The sequence below is a fragment of the Capsicum annuum genome, chromosome 12 (assembly GCF_002878395.1).
Source record: "Capsicum annuum cultivar UCD-10X-F1 chromosome 12, UCD10Xv1.1, whole genome shotgun sequence".
Lineage (NCBI taxonomy): Eukaryota > Viridiplantae > Streptophyta > Magnoliopsida > Solanales > Solanaceae > Capsicum > Capsicum annuum.
The window spans coordinates 2,239,252-2,265,137 of record NC_061122.1 but is presented as its reverse complement, the minus strand read 5'-3'; the positions used below and the strand labels follow the sequence as shown (position 1 = coordinate 2,265,137).

The 25,886-nt window shown below is 32.3% G+C and overlaps 1 protein-coding gene and 1 long non-coding RNA gene across 20 annotated transcripts in view; one reads left to right on the top strand and one right to left on the bottom strand.

Annotated features, from left to right (window-relative positions):
- LOC107850320 (F-box/kelch-repeat protein At3g23880) overlaps positions 1–25,798 on the bottom strand; it is a 27,873-nt gene extending 2,075 nt beyond the window's left edge. For 2 of the 19 annotated variants that reach the window (XR_007048077.1, XR_007048082.1), the window contains exons 1-6: positions 25,403–25,686; positions 24,760–25,026; positions 23,183–23,238; positions 21,342–22,013; positions 1,492–2,049; positions 1,231–1,385 (exon numbers count right to left, since the gene is read on the bottom strand). Coding sequence is in view for 6 of the 19 variants with exons in the window: in XM_047400528.1 (XP_047256484.1) it covers positions 20,877–22,013; positions 23,183–23,238; positions 24,760–25,012 (1,446 nt within the window). In the remaining 13 variants the exon portion in view is untranslated. Of the gene's footprint in view, positions 1–598; positions 1,386–1,491; positions 2,726–3,444; positions 3,501–3,968; positions 4,208–4,699; positions 4,756–5,848; positions 6,039–6,633; positions 6,816–20,680; positions 22,014–23,182; positions 23,239–23,500; positions 25,027–25,402 lie in introns of those variants that run through there. The other 17 variants (XR_007048084.1, XR_007048087.1, XR_007048089.1 and 14 more) reach the window with 17 other exon arrangements.
- On the top strand, positions 13,042–16,141 carry LOC124889257. Its single transcript, XR_007048091.1, has 2 exons — positions 13,042–14,805; positions 15,336–16,141. It is a non-coding gene; the product is annotated as an uncharacterized LOC124889257 (long non-coding RNA).
- Positions 25,799–25,886: the final 88 nt, after the last annotated feature.

The following is a 25,886-nucleotide window of genomic DNA, read 5'->3' as shown; positions in this document are numbered from 1 at the left end:
CCCCCCCCCCCCCCCACCACCAAAAAAATACATATATATATATATATTTTTTAAAAAATCAAAACTATTTTTTTAACCACCCTTACTATCTATTTTGAAACCCCCTCCCCCCGCCTACCAACCCCCTCTTCAAGAAAAAAAATTAATGTTTTTAATTTATTTTTTAAAAAAAATTCAAAACTTTTTTCTTATCCAACCCTTTTTATCATATTCATTCTCATTGTTTTTGTTAAATATATACAAATACTTTTAAAAAATATATACTTATCCAATTTGCATAACGAACACACGAATATAAGTAAGAAATAAGTTATTTTTCTAGAAAATATTTTTCCTCCTCCATATCGAACACACCCTAAAAAAATATTTTTTTGAGATCAAAAATTATTTTTTTAAAATGTATTTTTACGCTTTAGCTAAATACTAAAATGTATTTTTTGAAAAATATTTTTTCATTCACCAACCAAACACTACAAAATATTTTCCGGAAAAGATTTTCCATTCACGAACCAAACATAGGAAAACAAGTAAGAAATCAACTTGTTTTCCAAGAAAACATTTTCTAGGAAAATATCATGGAAAATATTTTCCTTCATACCAAACAAACCCTGAGACAACATGTATGTGCCTATTTATAGGCCACCACTCTTGTCACATTTCCAGCACATTATCCTATCTTAATTCAGTTGACATTCCCAACTGATAGGATTCAAATTCCAACAACAACAAAGCTTTGCCACATTTCCAAGACGGTTGTAACTGCCCAACTACGGTCATGTGCAAGGCACACGCCTAGTGCCAGCACACACTTTAGTCAATTTCGCACTAGTGCACTGGGTGTCTGTGCATTCGCCCATGCCACTGGCCTTGTCAGCACCCAAGTCGCCCTGTTCCAGCCACGTCTAGCCCAGCTTGCCTTGGCTTAGCCACAACTCTGCAACATGACTTGACTTAGCTTAAATCAGCCTTAGTTTGTCATGCCTTAGCCACGCCACTGCCAAGGTCTTGTCATGCCATGCTTACATGCTCATGTCGGCAAACTGGCCTCAAGCAAACATAACTTTAGCCCGAACCATTTGTTCTTGGCTAGGTTGATCATGTAAATCCCTAGCCAAGCCCGAGCTGCCCGAACCATCACGCTGAGGGTCTAATAGATACCTCCTCGATATAATGAGATACGAAAAGGCCGAAGTGCCTAAAGTGAGGAAAGTCGAACTTAAACCAACTTACTTGCGTACATGACTCAGAAGGCGCACAAAAATAGAAACCAATCAACGCACACCTCTGTCATCATCTTGAGCCCGATGGCCTGAAAATTCAACCGCAATGATTACGAGGAGTCCAAACCAAAGAAGGTCGCGAAAGTGATTGTCATCTTCAAGGACCTTCGGAAAAAGACTAATTATTGGGTATAAGAGTACAAGATAGTAGTAACATAATTATTGGAAAAAGAAAAGTGCAATGATCATACATAACAAACAAACAACCTACCAGTTAAATCTCACAAGTGGGTTCTGAGGAAGGAAGAGTATATGCAGGCCTTCTCTCTACCTCGTGGAGGAAGAGAGTTTGTCTTCGCGGACCATCTCTGTAAGTGATTTTGGAGAGATCAAGCTTTCTGTAAAATTCTCTCCGTTGAGAAGGCCAGCTTGTAGCCATGAAACAAATGGTCCACTGGCTGTACGAAATACAGCCCCACCACTTGGAATTTTTTTTCTTAACAAGGTAAGCCTAACACCACCACTTGGAATATATGCGAAATAGATTAGCACTTCACCATCAGCAAACCTATATTTTGGTAAGAGTCTATGAATCGCGGGATCTTCTATAGTGAGCAACGCAATCCAAGATTCCTCGACACCATAGTCTTTCAATAACCACAACTTAAAAGCCCCCCCCCCCCCCCCCCCCCAAACCAGTACCAGAATTAACACATAGCATTCCGCCCAATACTGAAATGCCAACATAATTGTAGCCCACAAAGGATAATAATATTTCCGTCGACACGGGTATCTCTCCATACATTTCCTTGGAAATACTAAATGAAACCAGAGAACTCACTCTTGAGTAATAGTCTCCTGAGTAATAGTCTCCCGATCTATGCCTCATGTACAAATGCCAAAGAACTAGTACTAAACAATGAGTCGCGAACACCATGAAGATGTTTATCGATTTTTCTCCAGGAACTATCTTTCAATGCAAGAATTTCAGTAGATACGCTGCAAGTTCTAAGGATCTTATAGTCAACGCTAGTTGAGTCATAACCAAATCCATAACGAGTAGAATAGACTTTTTCAGACTCTGGAGCGGGAAGTACTATTGATTCTCTTATGGAGGGGTTCCATAGCAAATGTATGGGGCGTGTATCATCCATAATATCAGAAACTATGACAACAACCAAGCCATCGCAAGTACACATGACTCTAAAAAATGGTTTAGAGCTTAAAGGGCGGTCAAGTTTTTCTGCATCCTCAGCCATTTGAACCGACGATAAAGGACAACAGTAGCTCAAAAATTTACTTCCATTCTGGAGCATGTGGGTAATGAGGATTTTTTGGGAATTTTGGTCATTCTTGGCATGCTTGAAATGCTTCATCTTAAAGTAAGGATCGGAGATCAATGCATTCCAAAATTTTGAAACACATTTGAGTTGATGAAGAGTTCGCACAGGTAACCTGCTAAGGATGTTCATAATTATTCCCTCTTCGAAGTGAACTGCCGGGGCCTGATAGGACAAGAAAGAGTGGCCAGACAAATTAATTAAAGCATGCAACTATTAGATACTTCAACCTAAGATTTTAAAATAGATTAACATCGGATTTTTAATCTCTTCTATCTACAATTACTAACAAACAGTAAAATTGAATATTTCAAGTTAGGCTGCACGAACTCTTCGAAAATGTCAAAGTGTGTGTGCCCGATTCTCCAAAATTAGTGTATTTTTGGATAGTTTTACATGGGTGCGGCGTCAAAGGTGAAAAGTCCGTGCAAGTTATGGAGAAAAAAGAAATTACAAGGCAATTAGTAGTTGCAGCATGCAACAGATGACCGGAATATTATAGTTGCCAATAGCATGCATTATTCCTATTCCTTCTAACTACCACCAAAGACTGCACCAGAACGCTCAGCTACGTGTTAAGTGAATTAAAAATGGGAATACAGCTCTTAGCCATAGCAAACACGCCTAGAAATAAAATAGTTACATTTTCAAAATAAAGATTACTCGAAATGAGATCTAAGTCTAACCAATAACAATTAAACTCAGCTGTAATAACACCCTGAACTCACCTGATCAACCGTTTTGGTAATTTCTCAGTCACAAAATGTTACCATCATTAATTCTAGTCACAACTGGGAAAATGTCCAACACACCTAGAAATGAATCTAAGTCCAACTAAAAATAACTAAACTCAATTGTAAGTAAGCAATACCATCATAACTGACCTGATCAACATCCATTTGGTATGTGCTACTGTTTGACGGCTCCAACACGCTCTTCCCTAAAATTTAATTAAAATTTTTTGGTTGGTTACAGGAAGAGGATAAAGCACAACAAAGCAGAATATGTTGATATTTCAAAAAAGAATCTAGAATATTCAAGAGTAGTAGAAAATTGAAGATTTCTAGAATGAGCGTTCACAAGATAAACATATTCTAGCAAGGGTAGTTCTAGAAATAAGCAGTTGAAGGGACATTTTACAAAGTGTAAAGTAGTAGAAAATTGAAGATTTCTAGAATGAGCGTTCACAAGATAAACATATTCTAGCAAGGGTAGTTCTAGAAATAAGCAGTTGAAGGGACATTTTACAAAGTGTAAAGCAATACCTTGCTCAATTACATTCTAACCTTCTAGCCTAATCCACAACCTCCTTAAGCTTCTATAGAAGGTCATATCCTCGGTAATACCATCAAGCAAAAGTGAAAAAACACATAAACAGTAGCAAAAGAAACCAAAGGGATGTGTATACCTTTGCAAATTTGAAGGGAAGTTCCTGAGTTTTTCTTCTTCTTCTGTTGGCTTCTGTTGGCGAATAAACATACGAGCAGCTTCTCTATTTCTCATTAAATATTTTTCCTAAATTTTATTTGCAATAGAGTACTTCTTCACCATCATCATCATCTGTTGACCTGGTCTATTTGCCAATTTTCCATGGCAATTGGATTTCATACCATCTACAGTTTCTCTAATGATTGAGGAAAACCAAACCTGCAATCAGCTATGCTTTAAGTGAATTAAACATGGGAATGCGCCTCTTAGCCATAGCAAACGTGCCTAGAAATAAAATAGTTACATTTTCAAAATAAAACCACCTCGAAATAGAATCCAAGTCTACCCAACAACAATTAAACTCAATCGAAGTAACACCCTGAACTCACCTGATGATCAACAATTCCAGTAACTTCTCAGCCACAAAATCATATTATGAACTAAAGACAAAACAACGAAGCAGAAGATTTTTCTTAACAGGGGTGAGAAAGAATATATCGAATTGGCGTGGTTAGCGAACCATCATATCTTCCTTGGAAAAAGTTACTATCTTTAATGCTAGTCATAACCAGGGAAAATATCTAACACACCAGGAATCTAAGGCCAACAACAACAACATACCCAGTGTATTCCCACAAATTGGGGCAGAATCCAAGGCCAACAAAAAATAATTAAACTCAATTGTAAGTAAGCAATCACATCAGAACTGACCTGATCATCATCCATTTGGTATGTATGACTGTTTGACGGCTCCAATACGCTCTTCCCTGAAATTTAATTTTAAAATTGTGCTCGATTATAGAGCAGGATAAAGCACAATAACGCAGAATATGTTAAAAGTTCATCACCAACCTAATTAACATCTAGGATATTTCAAAGAAGAATCTAGAATATTCAAGAGTTGTAGAAAATGGAAGGAAGATTTCTAGAATCAGTGTTCACGAGATAAAAGCCAAGACATATTTCTGAAAGAATAGTACTAGAAATAAGCAGTTGGCGGAACTTTCTAGAATAGAGTAGTAAATACCCTTAAATAAAACCCGTGGTAAGCATGCTTCCCATGTTATGTCACAGCCAACAGCTCCAAACACCCCCCACCCCACCCCTCATGTTTCAAATTCATGAAATCAATTTTCTCCGCGGTCCTCTCCTCTTGCCCCTGCCTCATTTCCCAACTCCTAATTACTAGTCATCAATTGCCCCAGTTGGCTTACAATGGGGCTTAAACTATATGGGCATGTCTCTCCCTCTTTTATCTGTCTATTACTGTGTAAGGAACATAGACTGCCCTATTGAAATAACAGTTACATAACAATCAAAGTCGAAACGTAAGCCTATTAGTGAAGAAAATCCCACCAAGTGAAAATCGGAAACATTCATAAATTAGAGAGCCTTGACCAATTTGAAAGATCATTTATTGTAATTAAAATCACTGAATTTCGGGCTATTTGAACAAATAAAGGAAACTGAATGGTTGCTTGTTAAGTTTTTGTCATTGTAACATATTATATAAATAAAATAACAATAACAATAACATACCCTCGGGGGAGGGTAGAGCATGTGCAAACCTTACTCTTACCTCGTGGAGTTTAACAGAAGACCCTCAGAAAGTGAGGCAAATCAAAACAGTTATGAAAAAGGAAATACCCCAGTGAAGAAAACATGACAAGTAATAAGAAAAATTGAACAGAGCATATAAAAGGCCAACATCACACAAACACCAAGCCTACACCGCTGAAAAGTGAGACATTGCTCCATTACCTTCTAGCCTAATTGGCAATCTCCTAAAGCTTCTATATCCTCGGTGATATAATCACACAAACAGCAACAAAAAGAAACCAAAGGGGCATGTATGTATACCTTTGCAATTTTGAAGGGAAGGCCCTGAGTTTTTCTTCTTCTGTTGGCGAATAAACTTACGAGCAGCTTCTCTATTTCTCATTAAATATTTTGCCTTAATTTATATGCAATGTAATACTTCTTCATCATCGTCATCATCTGCTGACCTTGTCTTTTTGCTAATATTCCTTCACAATTGGATTTCGTATCACTGATAATTGCCATGCTACAGTTTGAGAAAGACTCTTTTTTTTCGATTTGGGTAATGATAAGACTCACTTTTTCTTCAATTTGAACACGAAAAGACTCAGTTTTGACCAAATTGAACACGAAAAACTCCGTTTTTCCCAATTTGAACATGAAAAGACTCAGTTTTCCCAAATTGAACACGAAAAACTCAGTTTTTTCCCAATTTGTACACGAAAAGACTCAGTTTTTCACAAATTGAACACGAAAAGACTCAGTTTTTCTTCAATTTGGACACGAAAAACTCAGTTTTTTCCCAATTTGAACACAAAAAGACTCAGTTTTTCCCCAATTTGAACACGAAAAACTCAGTTTTGCATTGATTTGGACATGAAAAACACAGGCTTTCCAAAATTGAACACGAAAAACTCAGCTTCTCTTCAATTTGGACACGAAAAAACAAGTTTTTCCCCAAATTGAACACGAAAAACTAAGTTTTTCCCCAATTTGAACATGAAAAGACTCAATTTTTCAACAAATTTGAATACAAAAACTCAGCTTTTCTTCGATTAGTACAAGAAAAAACTCAGGATTACAACGTGACAAATCGAAATACTCACCAACAGTAGTCACCCAACTGCTGGAGCTTCAATTTCTTCGATTTCGGATGCCAGTTCGGGTCATCCGATTGCCAATTTCACCTCAACACAATATTTTGTGAAGAGCTTGTCTGAATATTTTTGCTCCTTGTTAAAAATTCTTTCTTAAAATTATTTTTTACAATTTTTAAAAATTACTATTTTATTAATAATAACTATTTGGGTTCTAAATATACACACAATTCCATTTAACACCGGAGAAGCATGGCCCGTGTTCGCACGGGCCCAACATTAAAATATTTTTATTACATACAATAAGTTAAATTAATGTCAATTTTAATTATGAATTATAAAATAAAGAAAAAAATATATTAACTACTTGATAGTATTTTTCAATGAGCCAAATTATCTCATAAGATAATTATGTATAATTTACTCGAAATAATAAAATTTAATACATTTTGAAGTTTAGATCTTTAATCGTATGATTTAGATTTGCTACGTTAAGTATAAAATATGAAATTAAAATTGATACATACAACTTGATACCTATTGAATAAAATAGAGAATAATTGTTGAAAATGATAAAAAGTTATCTAATAATTGCATATTACATCACATCACATGTAGTTTGCAATTAATAATCCAAAATTAAACTATATTCCCTACTAAGCCGACATAAATATCCTTTGTTTTTATTTTTCCTTTTCTTTTATTTATCAATTTGTTCGTTGAAGTTAAATTAAATTAATATTTTAAATTTAAAGTGTTTTGAAAATTAAAAAAAAAAAAACAAAAAAACTACAAGTTACCATCTTTCATTTTAATTTAAGTTATTTGACTTTGAGAACACGATAAAACATACTTCTGTAAATGTTTTATCTAACTTTGTTTTTGTATATGTTCCTTCTATTGAAACGTAGGAGTCGTTTGTTAGAGTATATAAAAATAATTCTAAATAGAATGTATTAGTAATATTTGTACTAATAATGCTTGTATTGGTAATACTGACATTATTTATGCTAACATTATTTGTTATACACTATTTAATGTGATGTATTAAAACTTATCTTTTCAATTTTTATATATTTAAATAAAAGTTTTAAAAAATTGCATATACATTCTAAAATTCATCCGGGATCTAGCATTGATTTAATATATATTATTTTTTGTCTCAATTTATGTGACACAAATAGAATTTAGATAATCATACTTTTAATATGTATTTAGATAATTTAAGTTGTTAACTATTGTAATTTATAATATTTTTTATGTAATTTTCAACTAGTATACATTACTTTTCTTGTCCAAACTTTTATAGCATTAATAGTTAAGTATATTTTTAAAATAATTTTAATTTTAAATTATTGTGATTTATAACACTTTTCTTTTATTCCAGTTTAAGTGACACTAATATAATTTCGAGAGTCAATCAAATATTTTATATTTTTTAAGTTGTTAATTATTGTGATTTATAATATTTTTTACATATTTTTTTTAAATATATAACAAATTAAATTATTTCTAGATATCTTAAGTTGTTAACTATTGTAATTTATAATATTTTTTATGTAATTTTTGAATAATATATGTTACTCTCCCTGTCCAGAGTTTCGTATCATCGATAGCCAATTATATTGAAAAAAAAACTATAAGGAGTCGTTTGATAGAGTGTATTGAAAAATATAATGTATGCATTAGTTAATGCGTACTACTAGTACCTTGTTTGGTATAATTTTTTGCCTATGTATAACTAATGCAAGCATTAGTTATACACTCTATTGTGTATTGAAATGTGTATTAATAATACACTCTATTTCCTATGTATTAGTAATACAATGTCTTTTAACACATACATTAATTTATTAAATGACCTTAATACCCCTCAATTTTTCTCTCAAAATATTTCACCATTCCATTTCCCGCCATTTTAATTCGTAATAGTGGATCTTTTCAAAATATTTCACAATTTATTTCCCACCATTTTAATCTACAACAATGAATAATTGATTTAAATAATTGTAACATATTTTTGTTTTGCTTTGAGGGTCTTTAAAATTTTTTTTAAAAATGAGACTATTTCTTAATTTTACATCTTATATATTTTTTTTGTTTCGACTATGTTAATCCGTTGGCGTAATATTTCATGCGCAAAAACGAAGGTCGTACAATTAATCTGAAACCTCTATATACTAGTTCAACAATATTAATTATGTTTGAGATGACAAAAAAATTTTGTTGCAAAAAAAATGTATAAAATTAAAGAAGGGTATTTTTGTAAACAAATATTTCTTTTATCGATTTTATGTAAAATGTATTGTTTCTTATACATCAAACCAAACAATGTATAAAAAATAATACATACATAACTAATACATGCATTATTAATACAAATACTATTAATACACTATATTTTACATTGTTCTTATACACTCTACCAAACGATCTCTGAGTGAAGAAATGTTTTTCTAACAGAAGATTGGAGATAAGAGTATAAAATGCTAATTAATAAAAAATTCCCACATCAAGCAACTGCGGTATGAAAAAAGGCCCGAGAGAGCAGAAGCCATACTTAACCGAATGATTTAAACTCGCTCAAATGATACGCTAAAATAAAATAAAAAAAATCATTTAGCGAATGTCTTTTAACGTAGATCTAAACAAGGAATAATATCCACGAAAATATTTGAACTTTGATTGTATTTTCAGTTGAGCATATTGAATTTTGCGAAGGTTCTATTATTTCCTTAGATTTTTTTTCCTTATTTTAATTTCATATATCTGCTCACTTGGATACGTGTAAATATGAGATAGCACGTGTATTATACGCGTTAATACACTGTAAAAATGAGATTTCATGCATCAGCGTTGAATCTGGGTATAGAATTTCCGAGGGAAGTAAATCCACTTTAAAAAGTATTGAGGGTAATAGGACCCTCGCAAAATTCAATATACTCAACTAAAAATTCGATCAAAATTCAAATATTTTCGTGAGTATTATCCCTCTAAACAACTCAAAACTTACAAACTTGGAATAGTCTGGAACTTTGGATTAAATAGGACTTCCAAGTTATCCAATTAAGTGGGAGGGATAATTTTTTTTTTAATTTTTTTTTTTTCGTCCCAAAAACTTGTTCTAATTGTTCAACAACTTTAGTTATTCAACAACTAAACGCAATTATTTAGATAACTAATATAATTATCCAACAATTATTCTAATTGTTCAAAAAACTTAATTTTTTTTTTTTTTAATAAATTTATGGGATCCACTTGTCTCTTCTCTTAATTGGAAACTTGGGGATTTTGACTCATTTTTCTCCTTGTAACATGCCTCAGTAATGATTGTGTTCTCGGTGTCAAGTGATGGAGCATCAAGTTCTTGCCCACCTTTTTTTTAAATTACTACTATGTTTTTCCTTGTTTCTTTAATCTTATCTTCCTTTTTATTATTTCATCTGTTTTTATTTTATGTGTGGTCGTTTTTTATCCGTTCATAAAAGAATGTTATTTTTTTTATTTAATAATTATTTAATTATATAACTCTACTTTTATCCGTATTAGTATCACCCACTTAATTAAAAATAGTAATAGTATTTCCTATATCTTATTAATTATATTTTGAAAATATAAATTTAAATAAATATATTTTATTTATTCATTTAATATTAAGAATAGTTTTGAAAGAATATAATAAAATATTCTTGATTGCATCAAAAATACGATTAAATTGAAATAAATGTTTTTTTTAAAAAATCAACTAAAATAAAATAGAGAAAATATTACCTTTTTAAGAAGGACAATATAATAAAGGGCAAATTTCAGAAATACTTATCTCCTTAATTATGAGTTTCATAACAACAGTTTCATAATTACATGATATATCAAGTTGTATTTTGTATTTTTATAAATTGTTGCTACAAATACAAATATATATGCTACAAAATATAATTTGATAAAAATGTTGCTATTTTTTTAAATTTAATACTTATGCTAGTTTATGTATTTTTTCCTTTAATAAATATCATCATGTCTTTTATTACTCCATTTCTTAAATTTTTTGCCCCGTTAAGTGGTGACATAAAAAATGAAAAGAAGTGGGTATAATAATAAAATATTATTTCACCTGTCTCAATTGATGCAATGCACTTTTTTAGTCTATTGCAAAAGTTTTTTTTTTTTTTTTATAATTTATAATTATTTTCTTCATTTTATTTTAGCTGATTTTCTTTTAAAAATATTTATTTTAATTTAGTTATTTCTTTGAGAAAATTAAAAATATTTTATTATGTTCTTTTAATATTAAATAATTAATAAAATATATTTATTTAAATTAATATTTTTAAAATATAATTAAAAAATTAATTTGATAAAATAAATTTTTAATTAATATTTTTTAATAAATATATAAAATCTATAGAGATTAACTAATATAAATTGAAAAGAGTATATAAATATTTTGAAATTTATTGTAGACCATAAATTTAAATCCTTAGGATTCCTGTATTGGGGTTTGTGAATGATATGACTATTCGTGACAGAGTAGTATTTATTGCATGCCACTTCACAATTCAGATTGATAGGATATGTGAGTAACTTAAGTAAATTCTAAATAGTTTCAGCATAATTATATAGAATTTCGGATAATTTGTTAATTACATCTTACTTTAAAATTTTGAATTGATGATACATACGTTAAATAGTGGTACATATAAATTATTAATATATATGTATATATATCACTAGTATAATATATATGTATAATATGATGTCTTAAATATGAAATTTGTGTAATTTTAGAATATATCTACAAAACAACGATAGTTTTGTCAGGATTTTGCAAGTCTGATCCAAATCAAACTACATTGGAATAGTTGCTCCAATTGCAATAATACTTGTTTATATTATTAAAAATAAATAATTTATTGATTATTAAATAATATTATTAAATATTTATTTTTAATAATATAAACAAGTATTATTGAATAATCAATAAATTATTTATTTTTATTTATTTTATATTTACTTATTAGTAATTACTAACTATTACTTAGTATATTTTTTAAAATATTAAATTAATTATATTTAAAAGATGAAATAGTGAAATTATCTTTATTAGTATTTATTAATTCTTAACGTATATTCTAAGCTAATGTTTAGCAAGTATTATTGAATGGAGGGGGTAACAAAGTTGAAAAACTAACTTGAAATTAATTATAGAATAAACTTATTCCTTGCTCCAGTTCGTATGTGTGGCATGAAGCAGTTACAGTTCATTGAGGACATGACCCTAGATAGGAATGTATGGAGGACACGAATTAGGATAGAAGGCTTGTGTTTGTGGATGAGTCGTAGTTAGGAAAGCTTTGAGATAGTCGGTCTGGTAGTCTAAGGGCTACGTCCATAGATTGGAGCTGCTAGTAGGAGGATATGGGGGTGTGGGGTGCCTTTGGTTCGTTAGTATAGGATATTACTTTGTGAATATTTTATTCCTGCTATTCCATCTTATTTCATACTTTTTTATGTATTTGTTTACTATTCTTTGTCTTGAGCCGGGGGTTTATCAGAAACAATCTTTTTACTTCTTCGAAGGTAGTAATATAAACTGCGTATATCTTATTCTCTCCAAACACCACTGTGTGAAAATACACTGAATTTATTGTTGTCATATAAACGTATTCCATGTTTGGTAAATCATGCGATGAGTTAGCAAAGCTTGAGAGGGCACGGACTTCAGCCTAGCGGGAATGAACAATGATGAAATGAGAAGATAAGATATCTCGAACACCCCCAAGCTATTTAAAAAGAAGGGTATAAGGTTTTTGGCATTGTAGCATTTCCTGTTCCAGTGCATGGGATGACTCGTCACTAGATTAATTATCTCAAATTATAGTATTACTAGTAAATTTATCCGCAGTTTACATGTTTTGAAAAACACCTTCAAGTAAAAACACCTTCAAGTAAAAGATAAAAAATAATAATAGCTTCATATATTATCCCTCTTATTTTATGAGAACAAAAACACTAAAAATATAACATATATTTGATGTAATTTATATTATTTTCACGATTTTCTGTAATGCATAGTTAATTACATATTATCAATAAAGTTCATTTAAGTTTTATCTATTAAGAAATGTACATTAACTATTTAACAAAGACATTACTTTAGATAAAACAACAAAATTTTTTTTTTTCTTGGAATTTCAAGGCAAATTCGCAGTCGCTACACCTTTCGAATGTGCGCACTGAATCCAGCCTACAAGTATCATCAGTGGTTGTCGTGAAAAAAGTAAATCATCGCCACTTCAAAATATGCATCATTCAGAGTTAACAAATGTGAATTTATTATGGAATATATATATATATATATATATATATATATATATATATATATATATAATACAATTCTTTGTACAAACAAATGATCAATGCACCGTAACTAGAAAGAGTATTGCACGAATTCCTTCTCATCAAAGAGTAATTGGGGTGTCGAACAACTATCTTATAGTATTTATTTCATGTTTAAATTATGAATAATTATATATATATACTCTTTTCTTTTTTCAAAAAAATTATTTACTACCCCATTATCACTCGTTTATTTTAATATATATATATATGAGTGGGTAGAAAAATGGAGAGTGAGTACGACTTTTTTCGTTAGTGAGTAAAATTTTAAATTTAAACCCTTAAAGGATTGGTGTGTGTTGGGTAATCAATAACCGGTGTACCTAGATTTGAGCTATCTAGGTTCAATTTCGTTGAATGTTTTGTTATTTTTGTGGTGTTTGGTTTGGTTCAGTATCTCTGCAATTTAGGTTAGATTTTGTTGAATTTTTTGTTATATTTGTGGTGTTTAATTTGGTTCATTATCTGTGCAATTTAGGTTAGATTTTGTAGATTTTTTTGTGTTTGCCTGATGTTCCTGCTGGGATTGTATTTGTGGTTTTAATCTAACTGTAAATATAGTACTATTTCTCATGGTTTACGACCTGCCTTCTTTTATTTCTGTGCTATCATTTTAGCATTCATATATTAATTTCCTTCTGTTGCCCTAATTGTTTTAGTTTGTTTATCATGTTTCTATTGCTTTAAAAGTGTTTAGTTTGTTTATGATGTTTGTATACAGTAGCAGGAGCATTCATTTATTGCCTTCAATGTGCTCTAATTTAATGGTTGTTTACTTATTTAGTTTATTATGATGTTTGATGTGTACAGATTATGGCGTCTAGTGGTTTTCCCAATCCCATTTATGAATCTGTTTATCCTAGTTCTCATCATTATGTTGAACCTCCCACATATCCTTGTTATTCATGTGAGTTTTGGGGATTAAATGTGAGCCACTATGTTGAATCAAACCTTTCTTTACTGGATCAGAATTGACTAAGTTTGAATACTTCTTTCTTAAATTTAATTGCAATATATACGCGTTAAGGTCTGTTGCAAAGAAGATACCGGCTCACCTGTGGGATCGGTGGGTTCTGTTAGGACTTCTTAAGCCAAAGCCTTTGCCCCTTTGAACGATGTGCCTAAAGATGTCCTTGAAAAATGCTATGCGGGCATGCCATATTTCCCTACCGGATACTGAATTTTGCTATTTGTATTGGATGCCTTACTGATGCGAATTTGTCTGATTTTGAGGTTCTGCGTTTGGAACATGATGGTATCATGTAAGCTGGGCTTTGACTTAAGAGGGCCTAACCGAACTCACCGATCCCTCAGGTGGGCCGGTATCTTCTTTGCAGCAGACCTTAACGCGTATATGTCGCAATTATATTTTAGAAAGAAGTCTTCAAACTTAGTCAATTCCGATCCAGTCAAGAGAGTTTTGATGCAACATAGTGGTTCACATTTAATTCCCAAAGACTCACATGGATAACAAGGATATGGGAGGTTCACTAAGAGATTCACTACGTTCATGTTCAGGAAGAGCAATATAATGCAGCAAATTTACCTGATTTCTTCAGAAGGCTTAATGCTAGTTTTGATGATTTAAGGAACCAGTTATCTAAACATGATAAACGATTCACCATCACACAACAATACACAACAATCTGTGTATGCTATGGTCGCATGCAGAAAGTATATGTCAAGAGCTGGTTGTGTCTCCTGTTTTGATTATGCAGTTTTTCATATAAGAACTTGCGCTGGTTCTAATGGTGCTCGTCTTATCTATGATGGTTGCTTCCTCAGGTAATTTTCTTCTTTATATCTATCATTCACGACTTGAAACTAGTTGGAGTCAGCCATATAAATTTTTTACCTAGCTACATCTAAGGACAGAATCATGACATCAATATTTAAGTCATTATTTGACTAAATACAACTAAGAACTAACCCACTCTTAGTTTCAGTATTTTGAATTGTTATTCCAATTTAACAATATCGTCTGGTAGGAAATCAAAAATCCTGTGTATAGAGTCAGCTGTGATAATCTTTGACTCACAGTACAAAACATCAGTGAAACTCAATGCTGTGACAAGTAAACTATTCCATACCCTTTAGTGTGCAATACTGCAACATGTATACTACTTTCTGAAGCAGCGTATTATCTAATTGTTAAAGGTTAAAAGAAGTTCATGCTCACGAAATGGTTTCTTATGTCAGAACGTAAAAGGTGATTCAAACACTTCTAAGAACTTACAAAAACTCGTTGCTCTGAATGATGCATTTTTTTTAAACGTATAAGAGCAAGAAGTTCTATCAAGAAACTACAAGTGCAGGAAATGCTGAGATCTGTGGAAATCGAACAGCTTCTCAGCCGCATGCTTTGAACCCTGTGGCACTACAGCTCTTGAATGATCTTAGCATGGCAACTCCAAGAATTAGTGGCTTCTTTACTGTCTATGGAGTAGCACAAAGCGCTGAAACCATCACTGAAAGTGGCTGCCAAGATTGCTTGACAGTGGCATATAAGAACATAGAAGGCTGTTTTGCCTAATTATGCAGAAGGAAGGACTGTTGATGTTTTATGAAGTTCTCAGATAGAGCATTTTTTTTTTTCTTTTTGATAATCAGATAACTGATATCACACTGTTCCTTGGTAGAGAAGGTAGGACATGAAGTTCTCTTTAGCTTACCAGTATTAATTCATTTTAAAACGGCCTTAAAATTAGTGGCGGTGCTAAAGTTCAATGAAGGAGAATGCCATTGTTGGGGGTGTAGGACTTCTAATGATTGTATTTGGTTGTGTTCCTATTCCTATTGTATCGTCGACTATCAAGAAAACCACAGGCGGCAGAAAGAGATAAACTTGGAAGGTCACTTCTCAATTTAAAAGGAAAAAAGAAAAGATACAAACAAATTCAAAGAAGTAGCATCACCTTCCGCAAGTATTATAGATCCTTGAGTTCCTTTGTTTGGCTCCTAGTAACATTCTTTCCCCTTCAAAGCCTTCAATTATTTGAACTTTAGGACAGGAACTGGGTTTTTCTTTTTCCCTTGTGTTTATTTATGTAGTAGCTGAGCTGAGAGGTCCTGTGAACTACAGATTAATGATTTCAATGAAAGTAATAAATTGCTCTTTTGCTCATGTTCGAATCCCAACAACGTTTCTTTATTGCTCCTTTTTTTCATTTTTCCCATTTTGTGCAAGTGTATATATTTATCTTTTGATTAAACAAGACTTCCTACTTAGTAGTCATTTATTTTATATTTTTTTTTATGTACCGTGGATATTATTGATCTATTTTTTATTTTATTTCAAAATACAAGTTTCTCTTCAACTTAAAAAAGATAGATATTCTTCCTAGCTTATACTGTATAGTATTTATTTTCTTTTATCTTTGATCATTGGGTTATTTCTTATTTAAATAATTAACAATTTAAAGTTTGAGATAGGCTTAAATCAAATGTTACCTGTTGCAACCATCTAGCAAACAAATCTCTCGAATTTCCTATTTTTCAAAAACTTTCTATTGTTGTTCAAAATATAAAAATGCGGTTGAATTTAAGTACGGTGAATAACACACTTTTGTCATATTAAATCTAACTAATGATATTTAACAATATTAAAATTTTGTTTATATAATACCATAATTAGTAAATTTTCAGAGAATTGTATGTTAAACTTTGACACAATTAGTTACTATATTTAAATATAAAGATGCACGTGTCAAGCTTATATGGTGAGTTCCCCTCTATTTCTTTCTGAACTTTAGATACTATTAATTACTATATTTCTGAATATTACAAATTCCGGGTTCTCTGGATTCTTTGAACTTGTAAAAAGGAAAATAACGAATTACTTCTTTTCAGCAAGACATTCAATTTTCATAGAAATGACAGAATGATATTTTTCTGGTTGAGCATATAGGTCGAAAAAGAAGAAGACGAAGAAATGGGAGGAGTAGTTGCAAAATAACAACAATTATCCTTTTTTTATCGATCTTGATTGGTGTATCCAAAAGGGAGTTCAGCAAAACAACATCAGGAACTTTATTCGTCTGCGAATGTATCTCAGACAGCCAAAATCCAATATACCCCACAACCTCCTACTCCTAAACGCCTCAAAAACTCTTCTTTTCATAACAAACCCCGCCATGAACGAATTCCAACTAGCAACATTTCTCTCAGGCATTTCTTCAAACACCTTCAACACATCCCGAAAACACCCACACTGACTATACATACCCAAAAGCGCATTATACACAACTTGATCACCCTCCCTTCTCCGATACCCGTAAATCCAAAACCCCCCAACACGCTTTCAACGCCATAGAAAACTCCAACATTTCACAATAAACCAACAACGCCTCCCTAAAACACCCTTTTCTTGAATACCCAATTCCCATTGCTACCCAAACTGATTCAGGCCGATCCTTATTTCCCACCCCATGCTCGAATACTAGACGAGCTTCATCTAACTGAGAACAATGTAATCAACTTAGACAATATCACATTGTCATTTACATATCTATTATTCAAATTTAAAAGCAAGTGAAGAAAATACATGAACGCACCAAACTAGTGTATGATTCGAGGTCGATTTTAGATAATTTTTGAGGTGATTCTAGTAACTGAAGAGCTTCGTCGACTTTACCGGATTTGGTGAGTGATTTGTGAGATGAATTGAAGGGATTGTTTGTTAAGAATTTTCAAGTTTGAATTTGGTTTAACGGCGGCAATGACAGTTATGTTAGTTGGTACAGAAATGGCGGGAAACGCCATTTTTCTTGTGTTGGTTGAAAGAGTTTGTATGGTGGGGAACTTTTTATATGGGATAGTTTGCAGAAACTTTACAAAAATCCCCGTCCAAGTAATTATAAAATTTTTAATTAATTATGCATCTTCATTATCGAAAGTTAATTATGTATCGATCCAAAAGAAAAAAGAATGTATCTGGAGCTAATTATGTATCTTTACTCTTTATTGGATATACTATGTATTTCGACAGACTCAAAATCAATAAAAAATATATCGAGAGCTAATTATGTATCTTTACAAAGGAAAAAATACATCGAAAACTAATTATGTATCTCGACAGACCCAAAATCAAAAAAAATTATTGGAAGCTTATTATATATCTTTACAAAGGAAAAAATGTATCTTCATTGAATGCATTATGTATCTTGACAGACAAAAATCGATAAAATGTATCGAAAGCTAATTATTTATCTTTACAAATGAAAAAATATATCTTTATCGAATGTATTGAGAGTTAATTATATATCTCGACAGACCCAAAATAAAAAAGAATGTATCGGGAGCTAATTATGTATCTTTACAAAGGAAAAGATGTATCTTCGTTGGTTGGATATCTTATGTATTTCGACAGATACGAAATCGAAAAGCATATATCGGGAGCTAATTATGTATCTTTACAAAAGAAAAAATATGTGTTGGTTGGATGTATCGGAAGCTAATTGTGTATTTCGACAGACCTAAAAATGGAATTATGAGCTGGAATCTTTATACTGAGTATGTTATTATTGTTGTTGATCGCTATAGAGGCATGATCCAAATTTAAACAAAAAACTATACTGTTACATTTTAGAGTAACTTACACAAATCCCTGAATGTTTAAGTGTTATTATATTTTATCCAACTATTTGCTTAATTATATCATATCCCGAATTTTTAAATTTGTGATACATCTGTTATACCGTGATACATATAGGTTGTGTTACAGTTAAAATAGAATTGTTATTTATTTAAGGAAGTAATGGATCCTCTTTTATTCTGTAGAGCAAATCACGCATAATCAGTTATACAGTAAATTTGTGGAAAGAGGTAGAAGAATTGTCTTTTGAAGAGGTGGGAGATGAGGATGACTAGGTGATACATCTGAAATCTGTGTGATATATTTCATTGTATTTCTTTGATTTATTTTTTTTCAAAATTAGATTTTCAATACATATATGATACATTTAGCATACTCGACATATAAGTTGTAGCTTAAAATTTCAGATTTATATTTAAAGAGTGTGAGTTAGTGTAAAATTTGTGAGAAATGCATTTAGAATATATGTGATACATTTAATAACATTAAAATAGAGATTCATATTTATGATATACATTAAATTTTTTAATTTTCAGTTATATTTTGATGTGTAAATCTTCTGAATGTAGTTGACAATTCAATGCTTCATGTACGTTTGGTTCTGATACTTTCAAAGTAATCAGTTGATACATATTAAACTTTTATGAACGTTATATGATTCATATAAAACGTTTATGAAAGTTATGTGAGTCATATTAATATTGTCTGCATTAGTTTTAAGAGGTTATCTGTTATATTAGTGATACATTTTTACAGTTGAAAAAAATGTATGTATCACCAATGATTTAACAGCAAAATGTATCACTCATACACTGTCAACAAATGTATTACCCACATACTGATAACAAAAGTATCATTCATATGAATCGCCGTTATACTATGAAAGTGTATCTAAAAAAATAATATTTTAATATATATATCAAGCGGATTAACAAAAAAAATGTTCCATTGACGAATTTCATATTTGATTCAGTGAAAAATTAGGGATCAGCTCAAATTCCTCCTGATCTTCCATGTGCATGTCTGATTCTTGATTTATTACACCAAAATTTTTCCTAAGAACCTTCATATTTTTCGAGTTATTGTGGTGCTTTGACTTATTTTCACGAAAAATTTCCTCTGTATTATCAAAGTTACCCGGAGTAAACCCACAATTTGATAATTTGTAGGAACATCATTTGTGTTTCAATTTGAAAATCTCCAAACTAAATGAGGGTGAATCTTCATTAGCCATTGAAAATCAGAAAAATTAACACAACAAAGATTAAAGCATATAAGAATAATGATCTGTGTTGTTTAGTATTAACTTAAAATCCATTTAAATAATTAACTCAATTTTTTGAAATAATTGAAAAAATTTATAATAAAATGTAGTACATTGACGATTTATTAAGGTGAATTAATGGAGATGGAAGATGTTTTAACTAATGATAATTTGAGAGAGATTTTAGTGAAGTAAAACTTTTGAAAAAAAAAAAACGACTTAGAGATGGAAGATATTTTAATTGATTATAATTTGAAAGAGATTTTTGGGAAGAAAATCTTCGAAAACAATAACTTGTATGAGTTAATGGTAGAGTAAAAATAGGATGTAAAATTTCGTTGATATGTATCAAGACTAAAATTGAAAATTGAAATTTATAAAAAAATTTAAAAATATAACAGATATTGGATAATATAGTTTGAATTTTGTGTAATTTATCCTACACTTTAACTATATTGACCAAACGAATGGTTTAAACACACAGCTAATAGCGAAAGTGTGATTTTATTTCTTAACCAAGACCCCAACCAAGCATCATGTTCGATCGTGAGTCCAAACCCCAACCCCGCTCGCTGATCTTGCCATAGGTAAGATGTTTACGTTATCCAACACCAACCAAGCATCAAGTTCGATCGTGACTTCAATCCGAACCCCAACCCCTCTGGTGGATCTTACAACAACAACATACCCTATGTATTTCCATATTTGGAGAAAATACAGAAATTCGACATGTAAGTCACTATCAAAACAACATAACAATGCCATGTCGTAAGTGAGCTGTTTTCGATATAAGAAAAGAAGAATTGGAACTAATAATCCATTAATTAATTAGTCTACCAATAAATGTTTAGACATGTCCAGCCAGAATCCATATAAGAGAGTGAGTACAAGATGGTAACATAATTACTGGAAAAAGAAAAGTGCACTGGTCATACAATACATAACATACAACCAACATGGCCAGCCACAGTTAAATCCCACAAGTGGTGTGGTTCTTATCTATGACTCTTGGGGGAAGAGAGATTTTGGAGAGATCAAGCTTTCTGTAAAAGCTTCTCCGTAGAGAAGGCCAGCTTGAAGCCATGAAACAAATGGTCCACTAGCTGTACGAAATACACCACCACAAGGTAGAATTTTTTTTCTTGACAAGGTACGACGAACACAACTTGGAATATATATGCAATAGAATAGCAATTCACCATCGGCAAACCTATATTTTGGTAAGAGCCTATGAATCGAGGGATCTTCTATAGTGAGCAACGCACTCCAAGATTCCTCGACACCATAGTCTTTCAATAGCCATAACTTAAAAGCTCTGAACCCCCCCAAACCAATAGCAGAATTAACGCATAGCATTCCGTCCAATACTGAAACGCCAACATAGGCTTGGCCCACAAAGTATAATAATATTTCCTTCGACAAAGGTATCTCTCCATACATTTCCTTGGAAATACTAAATGAAACCAGAGAACACACTCTTGAATAATAGTCTGACCTACCGATCCAATGAAATGCCCCGTGTACAAATGCCAAAGAACTAGTACTAAACAATGAGTCGCGAACGCCATGAGGATGTTTATCGATTTTTCTCCAGAAACCATCGTTCAATGCAAGAATTTCAGTAGATACACTGCAAGTTCTAAGGATCTTATAGTCACCGCTAATTGAGTCATAACCAAATCCATAACGAGTAGAATAGACTTTTTCAGACTCTGGAGCGGGAAGTACTATTGATTCTCTTATGGAGGGGTTCCATAGCAAATGTATGGGACGTGGATCATCCATAATATCAGAAACTATGACAACAACCAAGCCATCGCAAGCACACATGGCTCTGAAAAATGGTTTAGAGCTTAAAGGGCGAGCAAGTTTTTCTGTATCCTCAGCCATTTGAACCGACGATAAAGGACAACAGTAGCTGGAAAATTTATTTTCATGCCGGAGCATCTGGGTAATAAGGAATTTTTGGGAATTTCGGTCATTCTTGGCATGCTTGAAATGCTTCATCTTAAAGTAAGGATCGGAGATCAATGCATTCCAAAATTTTGAAACACATTTGAATTGATGAAGAGTTCGCACAGGTAACCTGCTAAGGATGTTCATAATTATTCCCTCTTCGAAGTGAACTGCCGGGGCCTGATAAGACAAGAAAGAGCAACCAGAAAAATTTATTAAAGCATGCAACTATTCGATACGTCAACCTAAGATTTTAAAATAGATTAACATCGGATATTTTAATCTCTTCTATCCACCATTACTAACAAACAGTAACATCGAATATTTCAAGCTATGCTGCTCAACTCTTCGAAAATGTCAACGGGTGTGTGCCCGACTCTCCCAAATTAGTGTATTTTTGGATAGTTTGACATGGGTGCAACGTCAAAGGTGAAAAGTCCGTGCAAGTTATGGAGAAAAAAGAAATTACAAGGCAATTAGTAGTTGCAGCATGCAACAGATGACCGGAATATTATAGTTGCCAATAGCATGCATTATTCCAATTCCTTCTAACTACCACCAAAGACTGCTCCAGAACGCTCGACTACGTGTTAAGTGAATTAAAAAACGGGAATACAGCTCTTAGCCATAGCAAACACACCTAGAAATAAAATAGTTACATTTTCAAAATAAAGACACCTCGAAATGGGATCTAAGTCTAACCAATAACAATTAGACTCAGTTGTAATAACACCCTGAACTCACCTGATCAACCACCACCACCACCACCACCAACAACAACAACAAACCCACTGTATTCCCACAGCGTGGGATCTGGGGAAGGTAAAATGTACGCAGTCCATACCGCTACCTCCGAAGAAGTAGAGAGGCTGTTTCCGATAGACTACTCACCTGATCAACCGTTTCGGTAATTTCTCAGTCACAAAATCATATTATGAACACATGACAAAACAATGAACCAGTAGTTTTTCTTCACAGGGATGAGAAAGAATATATCGAATTGGTGTTGTTAGCTCGCCATCATATCTTCCTTGCAAAATGTTACCATCATTAATTCTAGTCATAACTGGGAAAATGCCCAACATGCCTAGAAATGAATCTACAACAACAACAGGCCCAGTGTATTCCCACAAAGTGGGGTCTGGGGAGGGTAAGATGTACGCAGTCCATACCACTACCTTCGAAGAAGTAGAGAGGTTGTTTCCGATAGACCCCCGGCTCAGGACAGAGAATAATATACCAAGATCGTAATGGAACATGTAACAGGAGGGGTGGCACTAGAAATGAATCTAAGTCCAATCAAAAATAACAAAACTCAATTGTAAGTAAGCAATACCATCAGAACTGACCTGATCAACATCCATTTGGTATGTGTGACTGTTTGACGGCTCCAATATGCTCTTCCCTAAAATTTGATAAAAAATTCGTGGTTGGTTATAGGAGGAGGATAAAGCACAACAAAGCAGAATATGTTAAGAATTCGTCACTAATTTACTTAAGATCTAGGATATTTTAAAAAAGAATCTAGAATATTCAAGAGTTGTAGAAAATTGAAGGAAGATTTCTAGAATGAGCGTTCATAAGATAAACATATTCTAGAAAGAGTAGTTCTAGAAAAAAGCAGTTGGACATTCTACAAAATAGTAGTAAATACCCTTAGCTAGTACCTGTGGTAAGCATGCTCCCAAATAACGTCAAAGTCAAGGGGTTCAAAAACCCCCTCCACTCCTCGTGTTTCAAATCCATAAAACCTATTTTCTCCTCTGTCCTTTCCTCTTGCCCATCTCCTTTCCAAACTTCCAATCACTAGTCATCGGCAAGTTGCTTAAACTATAACATGTCTTTCCCTTTTTTTTAATCTATCTATTACTGTAGTTGTAAGGAATATAGATTGCCTATTGAAAAAGCAGTACACATAACGATCAAAGTCAAAGCGTGGTACTAAAGTGAAGCAACAATTGGAAGTGACCATAAATTAGAGAGCCTTGACCAATTAGGAAGAACATTTAATGTAATAGAGATCACTGAATTTCGGGCTATTCGATTAAATAAAGGAAATTGAATGGTTTGCTTGTTAAGTTTGTCGCTGCAATATATTATATAAACAATAACAACAACAACATATCCTCTCGGGAGGGTGGAGTGTGAGCAGAGCTTACTCTTACCTCGTGGAGGTAAAACGAATATTTTCGGGAGAACCTCAGCTCAAGTGAGGCAAGTCAAAATAGTTACGAAAAAGGAAATACGCCAGCGAAGAAAACACGACAACTAATAAGGAAAATCATTCATAAAAGGACAACATCAACAAAATAAAAAATAGTGTGATAACAAAAACAGAATAAATAACATATGGTAACAGTAATTAGAAGACAAGAAACTACTATAATAATGCTAAAACTACAACACACAATGATCTCCAAACCACCACCAAGCCTACCCCGCCAAAAAACGAAACCTTGCACAATTACCTGCTAACCCTATAACCTAATCCGCAATCAAAAGGCAAGAAACTACTGAAATAATGCTAACAACTACAATAGACACAGTGCTCCAGACTACCACCAATTCTACCCCGCCGAAAAGCCATACCTCGCACAGTTACCTGCTAATCTTCTAGCCTAATCCGCAACCTCCTTAAGCTTCTATATGAGGTTATATCATCGGTAATATATTATAAAAACAATCAAACAACAAAAGAAACTACTAGAGTAATGTAAAACTACAATACAAACGGCGCGCTCCAAATTACCACCAAGCCAACCCCGCTGAAAAGCAATCCTATGTTCAATTACATTCTAACCTCGTAGCCTAATCCGCAACCTCCTTAAGCTTCTATAGAAGGCCATATCCTCGGTAATATAATCAAGCAAATGTGAAAAAACACATAAATAGTAGCAAAAGAAACCAAAGGGGCATGTATGTATACCTTTGCAAATTTGAAGGGAAGGTCCTAAGTTTTTCTTCTTCTTCTTTTGTTGGCGAATAAACTTACGAGCAGCTTCTCGTCTATTTCTTATTGAATATTTTACCTTAATTTTATTTGCAATAGAGTACTTCTTCACCATCATCATCATCATCTGCTGACCTTGTCTATTTGCTAATTTTCCATGGCAATTGGATTTCATACCATCTACAGTTTCTTTAAGTGAATTAAACATGGGAATACGCCTCTTAGTCATTATAGCAAACACGCCTAGAAATAAAATAGTTACATTTTCAAAATAAAACCACCTCTAAATAGAATCTAAGTCCAACCAACAACAATTAACTCAATTGAAGTAACACCCTGAACTCACCAGATGATCAACAATTAAAGCTCAGTTTTTTCCCAATATGAACACGAAAAACTCAGTTTTCTTTCAATTTGGACACGAAAAACTCAGTTTTCTTCAATTTGGACACGAAAAACCAAGTTTTTTCCCAAATTCAACACGAAAAACTAAGTTTTTTCCCAATTTAAACATGAAAATAATATGTTTTTCTACAAATTTGGACACGAAAAACTCAGCTTTTCTGCGATTAGTAAATGAAAAAGCTCAGGATAACAACGTGAGAAATCGAATACTCACCAATAGTAGTCACCCAACTGCTGGAGGTTCAATTTCTTCGATTTCGGATCATCCGATTGCCAACTTCACCTCAACACAATATTTTGTGAAGAGCTTGTTTGAATATTTTTGCTCTTTGTTAAAAATTCTTGCTTAAAATTATTTTTTTACAATTTTTTTAAATTATTATTTTATTAATAATAATTATTTGGGTTCTAAAAGTAAATATCAAGTGGAGTCAGGTTAAATCATAAACAACTTTTTAAAATTTTTAATGTGACAATATTTTTTAATATGCTTTACTTGAGAGTTGAGTTCGAAAGATTATTGAAACATTTGCTTATGTTCACAAAATAAGGGTGAAATTGTGTTGCCATTTCTTTTGATTTGTACTTAAAAATTTTGTTAGACAAATATACAACAAAAAATAATGTTTGGAACTTTGAAGTTATAGGTATTGAAAGACTATAGTGTCGAAAAATTTTGGAGTGCATTGTTTGCAATA